General features: G+C 48.6%; 1 protein-coding gene across 2 annotated transcripts; it reads right to left on the bottom strand.

Moving 5' to 3' along the window:
• Positions 1 to 2,172: 2,172 nt before the first annotated feature.
• SHPK (sedoheptulokinase) lies at positions 2,173 to 22,377 on the bottom strand. 2 transcript variants are annotated; one of them, XM_061175152.1, is made up of 7 exons: positions 22,142 to 22,377; positions 18,601 to 18,742; positions 12,886 to 13,069; positions 12,192 to 12,344; positions 10,754 to 10,929; positions 6,813 to 7,013; positions 2,173 to 4,803 (listed from the first exon to the last, which is right to left on the bottom strand). In XM_061175152.1, the coding sequence occupies exons 1-7, from the start codon at positions 22,307 to 22,309 to the stop codon at positions 4,391 to 4,393; spliced, it is 1,437 nt and encodes a 478-aa protein (XP_061031135.1). In that variant the 5' UTR covers positions 22,310 to 22,377; the 3' UTR covers positions 2,173 to 4,390. The 2 variants fall into 2 exon arrangements, with proteins under 2 accessions (XP_061031135.1, XP_061031136.1); XM_061175153.1 differs by having other exon boundaries at positions 2,173 to 4,806; positions 22,142 to 22,356.
• Between the last annotated feature and the right edge of the window lie 345 nt (positions 22,378 to 22,722).

Raw genomic sequence — 22,722 nt, 5'->3', positions numbered from 1 at the left:
GAAGCAGGCCGTGCTAGATCCAGCCCCATGGAGACTGGTGAAGGCACCACCGCAGGCACCCGTAACGCCCACATGCCCCCCCCACCCCCCCACCCCCCGCCAAGGACAGTGACAACACTACTAGTCTTGTCTAGAGCTTTCTAAATCTTGCACTGAGATTTCTAAATCTTGTCCTGATTTATGTGTCTTGCCTCCCAAATTTTAAATGGCTTCATGGGTCCAAGATTCAGATGGAAAACAGCAAACCTGGAAGAAAACTACTTTCATTTTCTCATTTGGTCTGTGCATTAGTGTCACCAGGTACTCACATGAGTCAGCTCCCGTGGAGGGGAAGGGTCTGTGAGAGGGGTCTGTGTGCTGCAGAAGCAGATCGGCTGGCCATCTGAGCTGGGGAGGGAGCCGACATCCACTCGGCACCCCATGGCTGAGCCCTGCTCTGCAGAGCTGGGACCCAGAGAGGGACCAGAACAGAGTGAGAAGTGGTTGGCGGGGTGCAGGCAGAGAATGGAAGCAGGAGTGAGGAGGCCCAGCTGTGTCAGATGCCAGCTGCATGAACTTGGGCGGTAGCTGAAGCTCCGGGCCTGCTTCTTCATCCACAAAACAGGTGAGAACACCTGCCTGGCCTGCTTTCAGGGGCTTTGCTGGGGATTAGCAAGGATATGGATGTGAATGGGCTCTGTGAGCTGGTAAGTCTCCAGGCAGGTCTGGGGGGTTGTACATCTCCTCATTATTTCAGCTCACATCTGCTGACTGCTGAACTGTATCCGGCCATTAGCTCGAGGTGGTGACTAATTGTTTTCTGATGAAAAAAACAAAATTTCCTTAATGTTCATGAGTCATGCAATGAGCATCTCTATACCAAGAACATCTCACTTTCAAAGATGTGGCCTGTTCATCTAATCATGCCTGAGAAGCGGTCAGGTGTGACCCACCCTCTTTCCTGAGGCCCACTGTGCACTTTGTGAACCCAGAGCGGTGAGTAGGGTGAATAGGGTGGTCTCTGCCCTCCAGGAGGCTGGGATGGATAAGGAGGAAGACCTGCTAGGCTCTCTCTGACGCTTACAGGGTGGGGCTCCCTGTAACAGGCACAAACCAGGAGCCAACAGGCCGTGCCAACAGCAAACATTGAGCGAGGTCCTGGATGCAGGTGTAATCCGGTGGCAAATATGCTGCAGGGGGACTGCAGCTGGCGGATGGCATCAGAGTCAGGCCTTGGACAAGGTGTAGGGTTCTGCCTTGTGAGGTGGACAACAGCCCAAGTTCAGATGCAGGAGGAGGACAGGGCAGAGAACACCTAATAGGGACCCCGCCCCCAAGGAGCTTTCAGTCCACTTTGAGAAGAAAAGGAAAACAGAGAACATGAAAACCACATAAACATCATATGTATGTAGTCAAAGGCCAAAGGATGGTGTGTGTGGCCGGGACAGGGGAGCGAGCGGGAGGGCTGGCGTTCACTCCTCTGCCCCTGGTTGGTTCCAGCCTCACCATCTCTCACAGGCTGTTTTCTAGGTTCCTCTAATTGGGACCCTTCTCCTACCATCCATCCTCCAATCCAGAACACACACTGCCAGCTATTCTCCCAAAGCCCAAGAATCCCCAATCCCCTCCCTCCCCTCCACTGCCCACAGGAGAAAGTCCAAACTCTCTGGCATCCACCACCCTTCCCCGTCTGCCCAACATTTTCAGCCACCACTCCCACGACACCCTTGCACCTGCCCTATGACCAAGTGACACCAGACAATTCACACACCCTGGTCAGGCCAATCACTTTAACATAAACACATTTGCCTAACCTGACCTCGCTGCCTAGAATGCCAAAGAAAGCGGGCTCTGGGTTTGGAATCCTAGAGTCGTGATCTTACGTAAGTTACTTAACGTTTCTGTGTTTCGGTTTCTTCATCTGTGAAATGGGGATAATATACCCACCTTCTAGGATTATTGTGAAGATCAAATGAGTTCAAACAAGTAGAGCCCAGATTAGCTTCTAGCCCATTGCAGGTACTCAAAAAACGCTAACTTTTGTTAGTAGCAATGGACTGAAACTTTCCAAGGTTTAGTTTTTCGATGTCACTTGCATGAAGAACGAATTGCTCCTCCTTCTGGGCATGTGGGTAAATCTGTTATAGCGTTTATTTCATTCCCTAGTGATGGGAATTCAACAATACATCACCGTGCCTGATAGAACACCCATCTCATAGTAGATGCTTCATAAATATGACTCACCTGGGTCTATGCTGGGACTTCTCAGGCACAGTGTCTACCATGGCTGTAGCAGTCAGGATGAACTAAGTTTTCCTGTGGTAACAAACAGCTCCCAAATCTCAGTAGCATCAGACATCAAAGGTTTATTTCTCAGCCACACTATGAGTCACTTGCTGTTTTGTGAGGGCTCTACACCACATTGCACTCATGTGGGACCCAGGGCAGCAGAGCCTCCTCTCTGGGACACCCCAGGTCACTTACAGCAAAGGGAACAGAGTGTGGCAAATCTCACATTGGCTCCAAAGGGCTTCTGCCTGGAAGCGACAAACTTCTATTGACGTTTTACTGGCCAAAGCAAATCAGGAGGGAAAGTGCCAGCCTACCATGTGCTTAAGATCAGGATATTGGCAAACAGCCCTAATGACCCAGTTCCTCATCTGAGGATCAGGATGGTACCTCCTGAGAGCGACAGCAGAAGCAACGAGTGGTTTATGACTTCAGCCTGGAGAAATGAGGCCCAGGCAGCTGTACTCAAACCCCTGCAGAGGCTCCAGGCCAAGTGCAATAGAAATGACAACAGGACTACCAGCTGGCAAGCTTGGACTGTGCAAGGCTTAGCCCTCAGAGGTAGAGTGGACACGCGGAAAGGGGACAGAGAGTTATGGTGCTTTGCAGGATACCTATCCAGCTCCTAATTTACATTTAGACTCCACCCACAGCATCCTGGGAATGCAAGACAGGCTGCCTCCCTGACGTCGGAGGGCCAGCTCCTCCTGATGGACAGGGCTCTCTGCTATCCTTTGGCCCATCCCGAGGTGACTTCTCTCTCAAAATGATGGTGTCAACACATTCTGGCCGAGAGAACAATTACATGACATTCCTGAGTGATCTGCAGCTGCTTGTCCCAGCAGAACCATGCGGCAGGCAGGGCTTCTGCAAGGACAACCTACAAATGATCCCCAGAGTTATGTCCAACCTCCCAAACCCAGCTCCGCGGCAGTGCCAGATTTACAGTCTTCCCAACGCAGAGAGGTGTGTTTTACTAAAGGGACAAGGCTCTGGAGGAATGAACTTTAGTATCTGAAATTCAATCAGCACAGCCAGGCAGATTAAGAGTTTCAGACAATCACATAAAGTGGCATTTACAGAGAGACATGACTGCTTCCCAAACTCACAGTTGCCCAGGTGCCTCAGAGTCAGGCACCTGGGATCACCCTTGAGAGTGTGGAAGTAGACACAGAGACGGTGGCCCTCTCCTGGAAGCCATTCCATGGTCATCCTACCAACCACGGGAAGGTTTAAGATGCTCTGGGATCCCTGCAGAGATGCCGACTCAAGTGGGATGTTTCTGCGAGCCAGGCACACATGGCGGGCCAGCAAGGCCCACACCAGGAGAAAGAAGAGCTGGGGCATTTGGAACAAGGGATTCTCTCTGCTTTCTCTCTAACAGGAGCATGCGCAGCTGCATCCCTTTCCTTGGAAGGCTTCCCAGGGATGCACAGGGGCAAAAACACACGGCTGCACAGACACACTCTTGGAAAAGAGTCTTGCTGGTGTCTGGTCAGACTCTTGGGAACAACATGCCTGAACGGTGGCATTATGCAGCATCTGTCCCCTTGGCTGGTCATGCCATCCACGTTTTCTTCTCTGTTCTGTGCCTTCAAGCCAGCTGTGCTGTGAGGGACCATGGCAGCACCAAGCAGGCTCTCCTTGGAGGGGAGGTACATGGCAAGAAGGCCAGCACAGATCCCTGCATCTTCATCTCAGCCAGCCTGCATCACTGTCCTTGGGTCGCCTCCTGCCCCAGCTAGCCGGCTGTGGCCAGAGAAGAACAAGATTGGGAAAGGGGCCTCAGGGTCACGTGGCACAATCCAGTAGGGAAGACTCTTCCAACAGTACATGTGACCCATCTTTCCCTTTCTCTCTCTCTCTCCCACATTTACATTTGCAACCAGCTCTCAGGTGAGTCTCTTTCAGAAGGCACTGATTTGGGATCTGGTTGATGACTCCTGGCTGCATTATTAGAGTGAGTGTGCCCTGAAGATTGGTCCTTGGTCAAAATGATGTCCTGAGAACAAGCATTGCTTAAAACTGCCCACAGAGCTGTCCAGGAAAAGCATGATCCCAAGATAAGGAGCGGAACGTTAATTAGATAAATTTTGCAACAGTCCTTTGGCCAATGAGTGTGCTAATACTCCTGCTGGTTAAGGTTTCTCTGGAGCATAACCAGAGCGGCCCCTACAGCTGCGTCTACATCCTGCCCATAGGACACTGGGAAAGGGAAAGCCCTCTGCACCTCCTGCTTCAGCACCTCGTTCCTGGACAGCGCACTCCCACTGCCGATCACCCGCTCCACGCCCCACTCTTGGAGCTGCTGAAAAGGAAGCATTGAGTGCAGGTTCTGAACGATGCCTCTGCACAGGGCCCGGGTCACGTGCCCCAGGGAGAGGTCAGAGGAGGAGATTCTGGTCACTGAGGCCAGCTGGTCTGGCAGGTGCCTCTCGCCCAGCACTGTTGGAGTGATGGTTAGGCAGGTGTCTCTCTGCTGTGCAGCAGCCTGGATCATGCGTGAGTACACAGTGGATTCTTCAATCTCCAGGCCTGCTGGGAACAGAGAAGGCCTGTGTGAGTTCATGGACCCCCTCGCTGCAGGCTTCAGAGTTCCCAGGGGGCAAGGATAGGTTGACTTGCTGCCTCTCCTCACTGTGGCTGGCTGCTTCCCAGCTCAGGACTCAGATATTCTGGCTAGCTGTGCTCTGCTCCAGACCCCAGCCAGCTTTCTCACTACAGACCCCAGCCCAACCTTCAAGGATAGATCTTGTAAGCGCTGCTGTGGGTCCTAACCATCCCGCAGCTGTGGGACTCTTGGTCCTAAGTGGACCAAATGCATACACTGATCAATAAGTATCATCACACCTGTTATTAGAGTCACAGGCATCCCAGGACCACAGTGCTGATCACAGCCCAGCCTGCCCCTCGGCAGAGGTTACGAACAACCAGTCTAGACCAGAGCTCAGAGTTCAATATGCATATGAATCACTCAGGGATCTTATTAAAACACAGCTTCTGATTCAGTGTGCCTGGGGTGGGGCCTGAGATGCTGCACTTGTCATCAGCTCCCAGAGGAAGCCAGTGCAGCTGGCCTGAGGACCACGCTTTTTGAGTAGAAGGTTCTAGATCAGTGCTTACCAACACTTGAGAGCACAGAATCACCTGAGGAACTTTTATAAAATGCCGTGCTCAGGCCCCACTCCTCTCCCCCAAGCCAAATAATCAGCTTTTCTAGGGGTGAAACTAGGACATCAACATTGTTTTTAAAACTCCACGAGTATTTCCAATGTATGGCCAAAAGTCCCCACGGAGTCTCAACATCAGCACATTTAACTTATACAAACTCAACTATACACCCTCAGGAAGGAGAAAGAAAAAACTATATTTTTTTCAATCAAATGAAACAATGTAGACCTTTCACAGGAGGTTAAGTTATATAAACTACTAGCCTTCAAAGCACCCTCTGTTTCATCAAAATAAGAACCATGAAAATGCAAAAGACTTTTCTTTTTGAAAAGCTTAGAGAAAAATTAAGTATTACCTACTCTTTCAGGGGTGAGCAAAACAGTCACTTCTGTATAAAGAGAAACACCAACCAACTCAGTAAACAGTTGACAGACTCGACCCAGTTAAAGCAGTATCTGAGTAAAGGGCTTGCCTGAAGGTTCTGATGACTGGTTCTGCATCTTTAAAACCTTTCTTGATGCAAGGCAAAACAAGATCAAAGTTCTGTTCTTTAAGTGGAGCATTCCTGAGGGATTCCCAGCCAAGGTGGCAGAGCTTACCTGCAATCCTGACACCCCCAGCCAGCCTGGAAGGACCGACGTGGGTCAGCAACACCTGTCTGCATGACCAGTATGAACTTCCCAGATGCTCCCTGTGGCCTGTGCCCCACCTAGTTATTCTGTTGGATGTTTCCTGAAATGACCTGATTTTGAGCTCCTACAAGTGACCCATGCATCTGATGAGCATGATTTCTGTTTCTAGACAGCTGGCCAGAAATTTCATTTCCACCCTAAGTACTTAGAAAGGGAACCTCTCCTGGAAGAAAGAGGTTACATCTTTCTCTGTTAATACAGAGCAGAGGAAGGCCTGATCAATTCCACCCTGAAGAGAGCAGGAAGACATCAGAGTTTCCAGGGACCCTTCCAAGAAAGGAGGAGAGGTGCTACTTGCCAGGAATAAGTGCTACCAGTCTTTTCACTCATTCATGTTTGATCATTTTATTCTCCGCTGTCTGTAGCCATCAGAAGGCAAACCTCAAATGCAAGGTTACTGACAGAGAAAGTAATAGCGGGGCCAGGGAGAGCCAGGAGACTATTAGGATACTCCACAGTCAAGGTTAGGGGAGAAGGTGCACCTCAAAAAAGAGAGTAGGTGATGGCAGCTCAGAAGTTGAAAGAAGGCTACAAGCTCAGATCCCTAAGGACAGAGGGAATGTGCTAGAATCTGGCTGGCTCTCAGACAAGAATCTAGAAACTTACAGCACATTCAGCACCAGGACACTGCCACGTAGAAAGGACAAGCAGAGAACACACCACTGTGTGGGCCACCCTTACCTAGATCCGCCATCCACTGGACCAGCATGTGGACGAACATGGCCAGCACGTTGCCCCCATTGAGTGATGCTGCCACCGCCAGGTAGGTCCTGTCAAAGTACGGGAAGTAGGCGACTGGAGCTGCAGGGTCTGGAGTCTGCACTGGCTGGAATCCTGAAGGCATGGAGGCTACCAGCTGCACCGAGGTGCTGATGTTGAGAACTGGATGGGGTCCAAAGAAAGCAGAGGTTAGGCCTGTTGGGCTAACTCAGAGGCCACAAGTCATAACAGGGTCGGGGGAGAGTGTGCCACAAATTCCTGGAGACTCCTCCTTTCAGGAGGCAGAGCCTAATTCTCCTCCCCTGAGTGTGGGCTGGACTCAGTGACTGGCTTCTAATGAAGAGAGTAAAACAGAAGTGACAGTGTGTGACTCTGGAGACCAGGTCATAAAAGGGCACTGCAGCTTCCGTCTTGATCACTTGCTCCGGGGGAGGCAGGTACCACATCGTAAGCAGCCCTATGGAGAGGCCCACTGGATGGTTGCTGGCATAACTGACCCCATCTTGGGCCCGTACGGTCCCCCCTGTCCTTCCGCTGACCCTACCCAGGACTGTACTAGCTGGTGAATCACTCCTCTGTCGTCAAGGGCTTTGTAGTTAGTAGATATTGTTTAACAACGGTCAGGGCCAGGTGGCCTCTATGCTCTGTTAGTTCCCAAACTATGCTGACTTTTGCTGATGTCTTCCCAGAGCCCATGAGACTAGTTACCCATTCAATCATCTTAACTTAGGGGTGCATGTCCTGTTTCCAGGCACCCACCCTCACGTCCTAGGTTAACTATAAAACTGTCCCAAAGGCCCCTTGGTGGTGCAGAATGCAGCTGCCAAGGCTTCCAGATCATTGTCTGCCTGATCCCACTCTGTAAATTACCCTAAAATAAACTGACCCATTGATTATATGGAGCTGCCTGCCTCATTTTTCAGTCTCAAGATGCATTCTCAGTTCGGTGGGTACTTTTCATTCCCTCCGTCCTCCAACACCTACAAGGAGCTGAGGCCTCCTGCCAAGAGCCACATGAGTGAGATGAGAAGTGGATCCTCCAGCCCAGTCAAGCCTTCGGATGACTGCAGTCCCAGCCGACTGACAGTGTGATTGCAATCTCACAAGGGACCGTGAGCCAGACCATCCAGCCACACCTAGACTCCTGACTCTCAGAAACTGTGTGAGATAATAAGTGTTTGCTGTTTTAGGCTACTAAGTATTGGAGTGATTTGTTACACAGCAATAAGCTACTATTCACAGAGAGTCAGACCTCAGCCCAAGTGTTTTGTTCTTTGGGAGGTTTCATTCATTTTTGGTGGGTACCACCTCCTTCTCATTTCCAAGGTGTGCTTCTCAACCTCCCTCCACCAGCAGGGATGCTCCCAGACCTAGAACAGAGGGGATGATTTTCTCCTCTAGATGGAGGCCAGAGCCTACAGACTGTCCCAGGAGTCTCTCCTCCATTTCTCACGAGATCTGGCCAGAAAGCCTGTTCCTCTCAGTCTGTTGGGGCTAAACTAACTGAGGTCAGCATCCAACTATCCTACCTACTGTGAGGCAGAGGCAAGGAGAGTGAAAACAAGTCTCAGAAAGTCAATAACCTTGACTTCCTGCCACATCAAGCCTTTCACCATGGCGATAAACCAGAAGCATCATGCCCTCCACCTATCCCCTCGGGGGGAAGTGTCAATGAAGGGGGCTGACCAGCCTTGCCCATGGACACCACACAGCTGAGCACAGGCCAGTCTAGAACCAGAGGCCACAACGAGCTCAGTGAAGACGGAGCCTAAATCTTAGCTTCTTCCCATTTGACCAGCGCCTCACTCACCATCTAGAAAGGACATTTATATCCAGGCACATGACAGCTCTCTGTGGAGGGAACAGCCTAAGATTTGAAGACTACCAGGTAGGCGGAAAGAGCCAGGCTCTTTACAGGCACCATCCCAGTGCATCACGACAACTGCCCCATGAGAAAGGCATCATCATCCTCATTTTGGATGATGACAAGGGCTCAGGGAGAAAATTCAGGAGAAAAAGTCGGGATTTTTGACCTTAAAAGATTTTATCACATATTTGCGCAAACAAAAGTGGCAGAATCTGGATATATGTACGTGTATAACAGATTCACTTTGTTATACACCTGAAACTAACACAACATTGTAAATCAACTATATTCCAATAAAAATTTTTTTTTAAAGTGGCAGAATCTCACCTTTCCCTCTCACCTAATCTTGAATTAAGAGGAATTACTACCAAACACAAAACAAAAAGTCACTTGAAATTTTATTTTTTAAGAATGTAATAAAATAGTAATAAACTACTGCTTCAGAGGATAGTGCTGGTCAGAGTTTTTAAACTCAGTGTTAAATTGTAATAGTTCTAACTGATGGAGGAAAAAAGATGTGACGACAAAGAAAATCCGAGTAAGATGAATGACTTCTCTGTTCCCCTTGATAACAAGGCGGGGCTCTCAAAGTGGGCCCACTCGGCCAGGCTGCCCTGAGGATCAAATGAAACACACAGCCTGCAATCACCCTGCTCGGGCAGGCAGACCCAAAGTCTACCCCAGCCCCAGGAGGGGCAAACGACAGCCCCCAGGCCATATCTAGCCTGCCATCTGTTTTTGTATGGCCCAGGAGTTAAGAAAGGCTTTTACATTTTTTTTTTAATGATAGCTTTATTGAGATGTAATTCAAAAAATTCACCATAAAATGCACCCTTTTAAAGTGTACAGTTCTGTGCTTTTTAGTATATTCACAGAGTTGTACAAACATCACTGAGATCTAATTTTAGGACATTTTCACCACTCCAGAAAGAAATCCCATACTGGTTAGCAATCAACCCCATGTCCCAGCCCTAGACAACCATGAATCTGCTTTCTGTCTCTATGGATTTGCCTATTCTGGACATTTCACAGGAATGGAATAATATACTATGTGGCCTTTCACTTTCATTCACATGTTATAGCATTTTAGCTCTGTGGATACACCACATTTTTAAAATCCATTTATCAGTCGATGGGCATTTGGGTTGTTTCTACATTTTGGCTATTATGAATGAGGCTGCTAGGAACATTTGTGTACAAGTTTTTTGTGCGGACATGTGTTTTCAATTCTCTTGCGTGTACACATAGGAGTGGAATGGCTGGGTCCCATGGTAATTCCATGTTTAACTTTTGAAGAACTGCTAGACTGTTTTCCAAAGGGACTGCACCATTTTACAATCCCAGTAGCATGTTCTTACCTTTTTAAAAGGTTGAAAAGAAATGAAAAGGAGAAGAATATTTCATGACACATGAAAATTTTATGAAATTCAGCATCTATAAATAAAGTTTTATTGGAACACAGCTATACCTACTCACTTATGCATTGGCTATGGCTGCTTTCCTGCCCCAACAGCTGTTAAGTAGTTATGATAGAAACAAAATGGCCCACAAAGCTTAAAATATTTACAATCTGGCCCTTTACAGGAAAACTTTGCCAGCCCCTGCCCTGGATTGCTGTCTCCCCTTCACTGTGACTCTCTTACATGGAATACAGGGAAGTCTGCGCTTCTACTCAGATCCGAGGAACTTTCATTGACAAACACACAATAACAAAAACCCTAATCTATTGAATAATAATCTATTTTCTTGGTCATGGAGACACATAGAAACCAGCCAACTAGAGAGTCATTTCCCTCACCTGTCTCTAGAGCAGAAAGGCACAGACTGTGGTCAGGACAGAAATTGCCCTGCTGAATTGTAAGCTCCCGGGGCAGGGGCTGCACCTGCAGGGATGATGGTGTTTTTCATGTTTGTAGAATAATGGTCAAGAGGACGCTGCGACTGCTGGCTATGTGTGCCCCTCGGACCCTGGCACAGAGCTGGGGCTCAGGAGGCCCCAGTAGAAGTCTGAGGAGAGAACCAAAGACAGACTTACCTGCATCTGTCCTTTGGGCCATACAGGAATAGACAGAGGCCTGCAAATCCCCCAAGGCCACGCCCACCTGTGTCCCCTTTGGGATCTCAAACCAGGCCTGGGAAGTTCTGCCTGCCACGTTGCCAGGCTCGGTGACGTCCGGGAGCAGGTGGACGGGAAAGCCTGCGTCCCTCAGTCTGCAAACCAAAAGTGGACAGCATATCTACCTGGTGCTTGGTTTTCTGTTGTTTCCAGGAAACTCAGCAACGGAAAGCGCAATAGGATACACATTCAAGAAGAGAGGGCAGAATCCAGTGTTTTCACAGAGGGCCTCTTTGGCTTTTTTTATACCATGAGGAAAAGCCTTGAGTTATTTAAAGAGTGAACCCTGGCTTTCAAGAGCTTGGGATGGGCCTTTTGGAGAAGAACGCAACCAGTTTGAGCAGAGGTGGTCAGAAAGAACTGGATAAGAAGCAGATTTCATCGGCATCCAGCCTCCTGCGTTTGCAGGGAGAGCAAACACTGTGCAAAGGGAGGAAGCTGGAGTTTTAGAGCAAAGTCACAGCTGGTTAGCACAGGCCAAACCAAAGTCAAACCCATCAGTCTCCTGAATACCAAATGCATCCATCACTCGCGGTTAGTGAACACGGGGCTGCCAATTTTATAAAACATGCTGGAAAGTCCTTTACCTGAACTACCAGGTGCTTTTTGTTTTATTACAGAGCTCAGAATTTGGGCCCTGAAGGCAGTGAACTTATAGGGCACTGGACTTCTGGACCTGAAAAGGCAAATGATTGTTTAAAGGGAGCTTAAAAGGCATCCCTTAAGCCTACTACTTCCATTTCTTAACCCTATTTTAAAATACATTAGGGTAGGGGAGAGAGATAGTTAGGGAATTTGGGATTGACATGTACACACTGCTATATTTTAAATGGATAACCCACAAGGACCTACTGTATAGCACAGGGAACTCTGCTCAATATTATGTAACAACCTAAATGGGAAAAGAATTTGAAAAAGAATAGATACATGTATATGTATAACTGAATCACGTTGCTGTACACCTGAAACTAACACAACATTGTTAATCAACTATATTCCAATATAAAATAAAAAGTTAAAAAAATAAAATAAAATAAAATATGTTAAAGAATGAAAGTTGTTCTTTGGAATCTACGGGCTGGCTCAGGGCACAGAAAGAACTGGGGAGCCCACCCTAGGTCTGGGCAACAGTGGAGGAGCAGGCAGCGTGGCGTGGTGGGTGGCGCCCCTCCCCAAGAACTTCACTTACAGTCAGGCCCACCCATGCCCAGGGACTGGAACAGGCTGGAGGGCGTTGGAACCTGATTCTTGGCCTCGTGGAATCCTCCATTATTCCCAGATGGGAAAGCCCCACTGAAGCTCCCGCTTTAGAGATTCTGCCCTTCAGCCTCAAGCCAGCCTGCGTGGTTATACTCACATCTCCAAGTTCCAGCTTTGGCTCCTGGTGTTGAAATATCCCCAGCTAGCGGCATTCTGGTCGGACATCAGGGGTCTTGTCAAGCCACACAGCATGGCAACCACATAGTCATGGATAGTGCCAGCTGCATCGTAGGACTTCAGGAACTCTGGGCTGTTTTTGATACCCCAAACAATTCAACGTGGTTTAATATTGACTTGAAAGCATGTGCTGCACCTAACTGTGGGCAGTGTGGACTAGACATGGCATAGCTGAGTAGCAGCCAGAACCCCACAGGCTGTGGATCCCCAGCAGCTGAACCTCCCAACCCCTCCAAGCCAAGCTGGCCAGAGTCAGCCTTAGGGGAGGGTACTCATAGGAGGACACACCGTGCCTGGGAAAGCAGGACATCAGCCGTTCTCAGCAGCCCTGATCCCACCGTGAACCCATCATGTGATCCTTGGCAAGTCCCTTGCCCTCTCGGGTCTCTTCTTTCCCCCTCTAGGTGAGAATCAGATAACAAATAAGAGCCCTCTGCAAAATGAAGCAGCGGTAGACCAAGTCTAAGTCTTGTGACTACACCCTGTGCTGGGCCACATTCACTGAGGGACAATCCAGCACATGGAGTGATGCTGACCAGCTAGAGGTACAGCTCCCTAGCCACTCTCGTCCCCCTGCAAATCCGTCACCCAATTCAAAGAACAGGTGTCCGTACCTATTTTTCAAAAGCCAGAAGATGGTTGCACAGCCAAACCCCGTGGCCACACTGAGATGAGACTCTGGCTGGGGCAGAGAAGCCAGGAACTTGCTGCCACACCGGCCATCCTGCCACGTTACCAAGTGGCTCACGGCTCTGGGCTCGAACACAGGGGCAGCCCCTGCCTTTGTCCATTCACAACCTGGAACGAAGGAGATGACCAAAAATGGAGAAAAGAGCAACGGACCGGCACCAGCATGTCCTTGAGACTACTCTGCTAGTGAGGTTATAGGACAGACTTTATCACCCATGGCAACGCTTCACTCACACTCAGGGGTTCTGGCCAGTACCCAGAAGAGCAGGGAGTGGATGGACATAGAGATTGTCATCCTGAGTGAAGTAAGGCAGACAGAGAAAGGCAAGTGATATCATATGATATCACTTATATGTGGAATCTAAAAAAAAAAAAAAAAAATAGAGGTACAAATGAACTTATTTACAAAACAGAAATAGAGTCACAGATGTAGAAAACAAACTTATGGTTACCAGGGGGGAATGGGGTGGGGGAGAGATAAACTGGGAGATTGGGATTGAGATATACACAATGCTATGTATAAAATAGATAACTAATAAGGACCTAACTAATAAGGACCTGGAGGTCCAGTGGTTAGGACTCAGTGCTTTCACTGCTGAGGGTCCAGTTCAATCCCTGGTCAGGGAACTAAGATTCCACAGGCCCCAAGGCGCGGCCTTAAAAAAAAAGAAAGAAAGAAAGAAAGAAAGGACCTACTGTATAGCACAGGGAACTCTACTCAATCCCTCTGTAATGACCTATATGGGAAAAGCATCTAAAAAAGACTGGATATATGTATATGTATAACTGATTCACTTTGCTGTACAGCAGAAACTAACACATTGTAAATCAACTATACGCCAATAAAAATCATTTAAAAAAAAAAAAAGAAGAGCAGGGAAGCGGTCACAGATATATGCACCTGAAGCTTATTAAGTTTCACCCAGGAAGGGGGAGTAAGCTGGGGATGGGATGGTCCACCCTCACAACTACGTTTCTGCCTAAAGCTGGGTTTCTTATCTCAGCCCTAAAGCTGGACATCTGCGGCTTTTTTTTCAACCCTTTTATCTGCTTCCAAAACTCTTTTGACCCTTTTTCTCCTTTTTACTTTTAGGACTATCATCTTTATTTTGTTTGTGTTATAAAATAAATACGGAGTTCTTACCATGTACCAGGTATTGTTCAAAGCACTTTAAAAATATTAATTTTTTTAATCTACATATTAGCCTTACAACATAGGTGTGATATTTATCCCCATTTTCACATAAGACGTATAAAGCTCAGAGAAGCTTTAAAAATCTTGTCAAAGATCACATAGCTACTAAGTGGTAGAGGCAGGATTCAAGTCCAGACAGTCTGTTCCAGAATCTGGCCTGATGGATGTTCTTTCTCTCATTTTCTTCTTCTTTTTTGGCAAAAAATAATAATAATAATAATTTAAAAAAATTTTAATTATACAAATGATAAGTGAATGCATTCTCAACATAAAATGTTCAGATATTACAGATAAAGCAAAAGGCCTGTTTGACCATCCCCATCAGAGTCCCAGCCCCCTTCCTGTCATTGTTAGCACCTGTAGAGTGTTTTTGGGTTTTTTTTTTTTATTTTTTGGCCGCGCAGCATGTGGGATCTTAGTTCCCTGACCAGGGATCGAACCTGCACCTCCTGCACTGGAAGCACGGAGTCTTAACCACTGGGCCGCCAGGGACGTCCCGTTGTTGGGTTTTTATACTCACACAACATACTCTCTTTGGTTTGGTTGATTTGCGCTGGGTTTTATTCTATTTTGGTTTTGTCTGTTTTTTAAAAACAAACAGTACTCTACTGTATGTATTTTTCTAGTGGTTGTTTTTATCATCCAGCAACATGTCCTAGAATTCTTTCCACGTTAGTACATGTGAACGCACCTGATTCTTTTCAACTACTGCATACCATTCTACAGCGTGGGGTACCAACATTTATTTAACCACTCCCCCATGGGTAAACGTCACAGCTTTCACTACAATAAACAAGGATGCCATGAGTGACCATGATTATGCCTCTTTTGCATATACATGTTAAAGTCCTTTTCCTGAACAGATTTTAAGTAGTAGGGCCACTGAGTCATAGTAACTCTTATTTTTACAGTGTATAATTTAAAAGCTTTATCCTCACCCCGCGCAATTAGCAAATGGGTTTCATATTAGTTCAGTTGGAAGTTTTCTTCCTGTAGTTGCTATAACTCTCTTATTTTTAACACCCTGCCAAACTGCCCTCCAAAACGGCCAAGCTAATATATACTACCAGGAGTGGTATTTTAAAAAACCAATTTTCCACCCACTTTGCCAACTCTTGACATTCTCAAACTGCTTTCTTACAATCCAGTGGGTGGAAAATGATTTCTCGTTGTTGTTTTCCTCTGCATTTTCCTAATTCCTAATGACACTGAGCATCTTTTCATATGCTTATTAGCTATTTGTATTTCCTCTTCTAGGAATTGCCTGTTGGTTTCCTCTGCCCATTTTTCCACAGGGCCATTGGTCCTTTCTTTGTTATTTGTTCTTTATATGCACCCATATTCGTCCTTTGTCTACTATATACTAGTGAATAATTTCTCCCTGTCTGCTGCTGGCCTTTTAGCTTGATTTTATGATCCCCACTTCTCTCCTGCTATTACTGAACCTGAAAATGGAATGTGGAAACTGGTGTAACCACAGGCCTCTCAGAAGACGCTAGTCACTCCCTCTCTTCTCCTCCAATTGGCGCCCTTGTGGAAGCACTTAGCTCTCTGCTCAGGTTACTGGTGTCTGTCTGTGTTGACTGCCTTGAGCGAGCCCTGGAAGACAAGGGCTGCATACCGTTTCTATGTCTCCCGCGGGGCCCAGCACAGAGCCTCATATATTGTAGGTCCCGAAACCAAACTGAATTACAGCCGCTATTAAAAGCAGAACGACTTGATCTCAAATATGATTTCACTCACTCTGCTAAGCAGGTATCATCGTCAAACAGTGGCTCTCCTCCTTCCCAGAAACAGAAACCAAAACAAGAAGGCATGCAGGTGGGCTCCATGAAATATTAAGCAGCTCTCTCCACCGATGTGGGCGATGGTTTGTGTGGTCGTTACAGAGTCCAGGAGACGGGCAGAAAGGAAGGCGTGTGACCAGAGCACAATCATTAGATCTCTGCTGTCCTCTTTGGGAAGGGTTTTAGTATTAAAAGGACGTTTATTCTCGTTAATGCAAAATTAAGGAGTTTAAAAACTTTTACAACCTAGACTCCCCGTGAGAGGTCAGCCCTAACACCAGAACTGGCCTCTGGCTCCTGCTAGTAATTGGAGCCAAGCAGCTCCCGTGGTCCCAGCTGGCCTGACGACAGGCAGACAAAGGGAAAGGAGGAGGGGGAGAGCCTGGGTGGGCTTCTGCAGTCACCCAGGCCCCCCCTGGGGACTGATCAAAGGATGCACCACCAGACCCCTGTCAAGCCACCGAGAGGCAAGTCACCACTCACTTGGCCCAGGGGAATCGGAATCACTGATTCTCTAGGCAGAGGAGGGGTGAATCCAATGTCCAACCTCCTTAACTGCAGCCTCCACCCCGCAAAGTAGCCATCCATACTATGCTTAAAACACCTGCAGTAAAAAGTTGATAGTTTTGAAGCTGGGTGATGGGTATGTGTCAGTTCATAATGCTGTTCTCCCTACATTTATGTCTATGTCGAACTTTCTATAATTAAAAAAAAATTTTTTTTAACACTTGCCGTAACAGGAGCTCACAACTTCCTACAGGAGCCTAATCATTGCTTGGACATCCTGTTGGGAAATTCCTCCCTTCATTGAGCTAGTGTGTCCTCCTGTGACTCTGGTCCTCCCGGGAGACTTTCAAAGTTCAGTGTCTGAAGTCAGACAGACTTGAGTTCAAAAGCTGGAGTCACGGGACTTCCTTGGTGGCACAGTGGTTAAGAATCTGCCTGCCAATGCAGGGGACATGGGTTCGAGCCCTGGTCCGGGAAGATCCCACATGCTGCGGAGTAACTAAGCCCATGTGCCACAACTACTGAGCCTGTGCTCTAGAGCCTGTGAGCCACAACTACTGAGCTGTGACTTCAGTCACAGAGCTGCAACTACTGAAGCCCGCGCTCTTAGAGCCCGTGTTCCGCAACAAGAGAAGTCCCCGCTCGCCGCAACCAGAGAAAGCCCGCAGGCAGCAACGAAGACCCAACGCAGCCAAAAATAATAATTAATTAATTAATTTAAAAAGAGAAAAGCTGGAGTTGCTACTTGCTGCTACATGACCCCGAGCATATTATTTTATCCTCTCTGAACCTCCGGGTCTCATGGGAGAGTAATGTAACCCACGTCATAAGGGTGTTGGGAAAATTCAGTGAGATCACACAGGTAACATACTTAGCTCAGCACCTGGCATGCAAAGTGCTCACTGCTGTTTTGCTGGCTTAATACTCCTCCTAGAGGCCAAACAGAACAGGCCACCCACCTCTGCACTGTGGCAGACCTCCTGAAAGAAGACGACCAACTAAATGATGCTTAGCAACCGTGCCCATGAAAAGGATGTGCCCTGGAATTGAAAAATCACAAATGTCTGTGATTATGTTAAACAACAAAAACTATGCCTAAATTCAGAAGAGTTTCCTCTGCGTCTTGGAATCTACAGCTACACTAATCTCTTGGTTGTTGACACTGATGCTCCAAGACACTGGCACAAAGAAAGAGAAGGCTGTGGAAAATCCACTCCACTGAATCCAACAGAGAATCAGAGAGAACTCACTCTTCTCCCTCTCCCTGTTCAGGAATAATGTGTGAGTGGACAGTTCACTTCATTACATCCTTTGAACAGGACAGGATGTACACAAAATGCAAGAGGCAGCAGAATAACCGGACCCTTCACAGAGAGCCCTTGGCAGCCCTTTTCTGGTTCCAGGTGAGGCAGGAGATAGATGGGCCCCAGGCTGAGCGGTTGGAGTCTGTCCCCTGCGGGCAGATACTCCAAGATGAAGGTAATAGCGGAGCGAAGAAGAATTGAGGGCTGCCCAGATAAAAGATAAAGAGACCACATATTCTTCATTCTCGAGATCAAGGAGCCCTTCCCAACTACACATGCACAGAAAGGCTCCTCGGGGGTCAAAAAGGGAAGGGGTGCCACTCCATAGTAGGTGATGTCAACCTACCCGTAGACCTCTTTGCTAGAATCCATCTCGGCTAAGAGATGTGCGCACACACAGGGGAGGACCCTGAGATAAACCAAATATGGACTCAGAGCCAGGCAAAGCAAGATGATTGGCCAAGGGAAACTCAAAAGAAATGCCCCATGTAAGTGATTCAAACTACCACGAGGGCGCGAGCCTCTGAGAGCCTCTGCCCCTCTGAGCCTGCCTGTGTGTCTATCCACACGTACCCTTTTTCCTCCTAATAAACACTTTACTTGTTTCACTACTTTCTGTCTCTTTGTGGAAATTCATTTCTACAAAGCCGACGGGCTAGAGCCTTATCACTGGCCTCTGGTCCCTGGTGGTCTAGTGGCTAGGATTCAGCACTCTCACTGCTGCAGCCTGACTTCAGTCTCTGGCCAGGGGAACCAAAATCCTGCTTCAAGCCGCTGCAGGCCGAGGCCACCTGAGATCACAGGGTGACTGTTAACAGCACGTGATCACCCCCAAGCTCAGCATACCTTGGCCTGTTTTCCAGAACATGACTCCGTGCATCTGTCCTGACACTCCGATGCCACAGACCTTGCAGAGCTGCTGCCGGGGAAGGGCAGCAAGGCACTCGTGGAGGGCCTGGATGATTCTCCTCACATCCTGCTCTTGCCCCTGGAAACAGAACAGGATACGTTGGACAGAGGTACACACACAGGCAGGGGAAGGAGGGCAGAGGCGTCAGGGACTTCCTGGGTGGTGGCTGCCCACCTAATTCCACCGAGGTCACTTCCAGGACCTGCTGAGGGGCCTCAGGGATGGGATGTGGGCCTGAGGGTTCTCCACTACCTCCAGCGGGGCCTGGAGTAGGAATGTGGTGGGCGAGGTCCCACTTCTCCCTTCACAGATGAGGCGCCGCTGTGGGTTAAGTTCAGCCAATGGCCCGGGCTCTGCCCCCTGCTGTGGAAGAGTCTGAGCTGAGAAAAGCACTGCCCTGCCCTACAGGTGCTTACTGTCCAGCAGGACCGGAAAACACAAGAAAGACCATGCTGCAAGGAGAAATAAGGCAAAGGTCTTTGGCAAGGCACATGGAGCATTGGGGTAGAAGAAGGATGGAACCCAGCAGGGAGGAACCCAGCAGGAAAGGTGTAGGCAAGAAAGGCTTCCTGGACTAAAGCACCTGAGGACCAGCCCTAGTGTTTGCTTCAGTTCATCCGTCTGGCAAACATTTCCCGAATGCCCTGAGGGCTTGCATTTGTTCCGGGGGCAGTGCAGGCACCCCCTCCTTGGAGTTAACCCTTCGTTTGTCAGCCTGCTGGCCTTGGGCTGTGGCAGTTCTTGGCTCCAAACAAACATGATCGAAGGAGTAGAAAGAAGAAAGGTGAGGAGGGGTAGGGTTGGGGAAGGAGAGGAGAGGGAGCACAGAGCATTTTGTTGAGGAGGCAACCCTACATCCTAACAAGACTCTTTATGCAGGAGAGACTACAGTAGAACTGAGCGGGCAGTAAAAGATGGGGCAGAGAGGAGATGCCTGGCTATGCATGATCCCCCAGGAGGGAAGAAATAAGACAGCGGGCAAAGGAAGAAGGAAGCAGGGAAGAGGCATTTGTTTACACCTGCCCTGTCCAACACGCCAGTCATCAGCTACACACAGCTAGTCTGAAATGAAATCTACATACCAGATTTCAGATTTAGTACGGAAAAAAAAAAGCACAGTATCTCATTAATAATTCTATATTGATTATTACATATGGAAATGATATGCTTGGATCCATTGGGTTAAAAAAATAAGCAATGAAAATTAATTTTACGGTTCCTTTTTACTGTTTTTTGATATGGCTACCAGAAAGTTGAAAATTACATGTGAGGCTCACATTTCCACTGGACAGTGCTGGTTTAAAGAGTTCCCACGTGGCCTGAACCCAGATGGTACATGAATGCAGGACTGTTTAAAATGGACCTTGGGTGGGTGAGCTGTGTAGGTAAGGACAGTGGAGGAGTGAAACAGGCCAGAAGGGAGTGAAGACAAGGAGGCACTCAGTGTGTGGGGAGTTTTAGTGGTGAGTGTGATGGGGGAGCAATTCTTGGACAGACAATGGATACACCCACAATGTCACAGGAAAGGTGCTGCCCCCATTCCTTGATTCAGAATATCAAGTGGTCTACATTCAGATCAAATGCTAGAAATTCAGATTTGAAAAAAGAATTTAGGAACTCGTTCAACCCTCCTCCCCCACACCCCTTTTTACAGATGGGGAAACTGAGGCCCAGAGCGGTAAAATTCATAACACAGAAAGGGTCACAGAGCTTCCCTCAAAAATCTTGATATTTTAAAGTTGCAAAGAGCTAAAAGTCTGACCTTCCACATAGCTGCCAAACTTGACTGTGGAGTACACAATGCTTCTAAAGAGTGAGAAACATGGACACGAGGAAAGACCAGAGCCACCAGGTGTTTCTATAGATCAGTAGTGTTTACCCCAGCGGTGATTTTTGTCCCCTCGGGGGCATTTGGCAATATGGAGACATTTTTGGGTGTCTCAGCTGGGGAGGAGGGTTCTACTGGCATGCAGTGGGTTAGAGGCCAGGGATGTTGCTGAACATCCTACAACGCACAGGACAGCAGCCCACAACAAAGAATCATCCAACCTCCAAATATCAACAGTGCCAAGGTGAAGAAATCCTGCTATAGGTGAAATTACAACAAGGCTGTTTGTCCCAGAGCACAACACACATGTGGAGGATGCAAGGGGGGCTATTACTGGCCTCCCCTAAACCCCTCCTTAGGCAGGTGTGGAGCACTGAGCGTGCCTGTAAACACAGAACACTGTGCTGGACACTGGGGGAAGTGGGGAAAGTAGTTTTCAAGAAGTGGCCCTATTTCAAGAGAAAAGGGCTCTGCCTAAAACCCACCCCTGTAATCCCAGCTCTGCTGCTTACCCCCACAGGGTCAGAGCTGACTTTGCCTCCACTTCATGGTCCATGAAGTGAGATAATCATTCTAAAATGTCCTGATGCTCCAACCAAACTAATTTTGAAAGGCTCTATGAAAATGAGAAGTGCTCCCGAAATCTTTATCCTCTGAAATGCTTCTGAGCAAGATGGACTCTGAACCCTAAAGGACTGAGTCCAGGTATGTGGCAAGAGCTTGTGAAAAACAAAGCTATTGGGAGTGGGGTTTGGCTCAGAAAATCGAGGTCTGTGGCTGGAAGGGGCCATAGAGGTCATCTATTTCAATTATAAGAACAAGCTGAGATCCGATCCAGGAAAAAAAAAAGTCATGAGGATACACAGAAAGTTCCTTGATATTAATTTCTATTATCAATGAACTGAACATAGAGCTACCTTTCTCAGAGAATTAATGGAATCCATCTCTGAGGATTGACATCCTTTCTGAACCCACAACTTGCAATTGAGCCCACTGTGGTGAAATTCTCCATTTCTATCTTGTAGCTTTCACAAAACACTAGTTTTCGTGTAGAATTATCAATCTGACCTTTTTCTAACATTTTAATTGAGGTATCTCTCAATGTCTATCTGTCCTGACGTCTTTCTTCCAAGGTGTCTCAGCCTTTGGGGCCAGGGGACTTTTGCTGTCCAAGTGTTTGAGTTCCTCCACCCACAATCCACTCCTGCGGGATGAGAGAGGGGCAGGTTACGCTGGATTTTGCGTCTGATTTCTCAAGGAAAACCCAGACACCGCCCTAGGGAACAAGCTGAATCCTGAATTTGAGGACACCTGCAGATGTGAGGAGCAGAGAGCCGCAAGAATGAGAAGGCGGCCTGAGATCGCTCCATATGCAGGAGAGCAATTTCCTGCAGGTCAGGATACAGAAAGTGGAGGGCAGAGAGCACGGGGATATAGCGCCAAGGTCAAGGCTCCCAAAGAAGGCCCGAGAGTGGGGAGATCGGTGCCAGCAGGTGGGAAAGCTCCTGGGAGGAGATCTATCGGATCGAGGGAGTTGCAGCGGGCAGGCAGAGATCAGGCAGGCTGGAGCAGTCAGGGAGACTTCTGTGAGGAGGAAGAGGGTGTCTGGAGGCTCCTGGAGGCGGCGAGGCTCCAGGGCGCTGCCTCACCTGGGGCCCCGCCGCCGCGCTCTGGGCCGCCGTCTCGGCCCGCGCAGGCCGGGCACAGCTCGCCAGTACCACGAACCCGGAAGGGTCGCCGCGCGCGGCCTCCACCAGGGCCGCCTTCACAGACGTGGTGCCCAGGTCGATGCCGAGAGTGACAGACCGTGCAGCCATGACAGCGATTGAGTCTGGGGCCGGGGCGCCCCTTCCAGCACACTTCACCCGGGACAGAGGCGCCGAGGCGGGGCCTCGCCTGCCAATCTTTCCAGCCACGCGCAACACGACGAATTCTCTTCTTCCCATTGGTTGAGGAAGGCCGAGTCCCGCGCACCTCGAGAGACGGGCCCCGGCTATAGGCGGAGCCGCGGTGGAAGGCGGAACCTACAGGCCCCGCCCCGCAGGGCAGGGTTTGCGATGTGGCCCGAGGCTTCGGCCTTGCTCACCAAAGTACCAATACCCCGAGTCTCGCTGGGGGATGCGAGAGCTTCTGTGACCCTAATAGTGACTTAACCCTCCCACATATCCGAGCCCCCATGTCTGCCAAGTTGCCTGAGACCCTCCGCTCCTCCCCAGCCCCAAACTGTCTT

Source organism: Eubalaena glacialis, chromosome 19 (assembly GCF_028564815.1).
Source record: "Eubalaena glacialis isolate mEubGla1 chromosome 19, mEubGla1.1.hap2.+ XY, whole genome shotgun sequence".
Taxonomy (NCBI): Eukaryota; Metazoa; Chordata; class Mammalia; order Artiodactyla; family Balaenidae; genus Eubalaena; species Eubalaena glacialis.
This window is presented reverse-complemented; position numbering and strand designations above follow the sequence as displayed.

Coding starts and splice junctions, on each gene's coding strand:
- SHPK (XM_061175153.1), bottom strand. CDS start 22,309: ATGGCTGCACGGTCTGTCACTCTCGGCATCGACCTGGGCACCACGTCT. Junction 10,930..12,191: donor CAAAGCTGGAACTTGGAGAT/GTGAGTATAACC, acceptor TTTGGTTTGCAG/ACTGAGGGACGCAGGCTTTC. Junction 4,807..6,812: donor CCAGTGGATGGCGGATCTAG/GTAAGGGTGGCC, acceptor CTCTGTTCCCAG/CAGGCCTGGAGATTGAAGAA.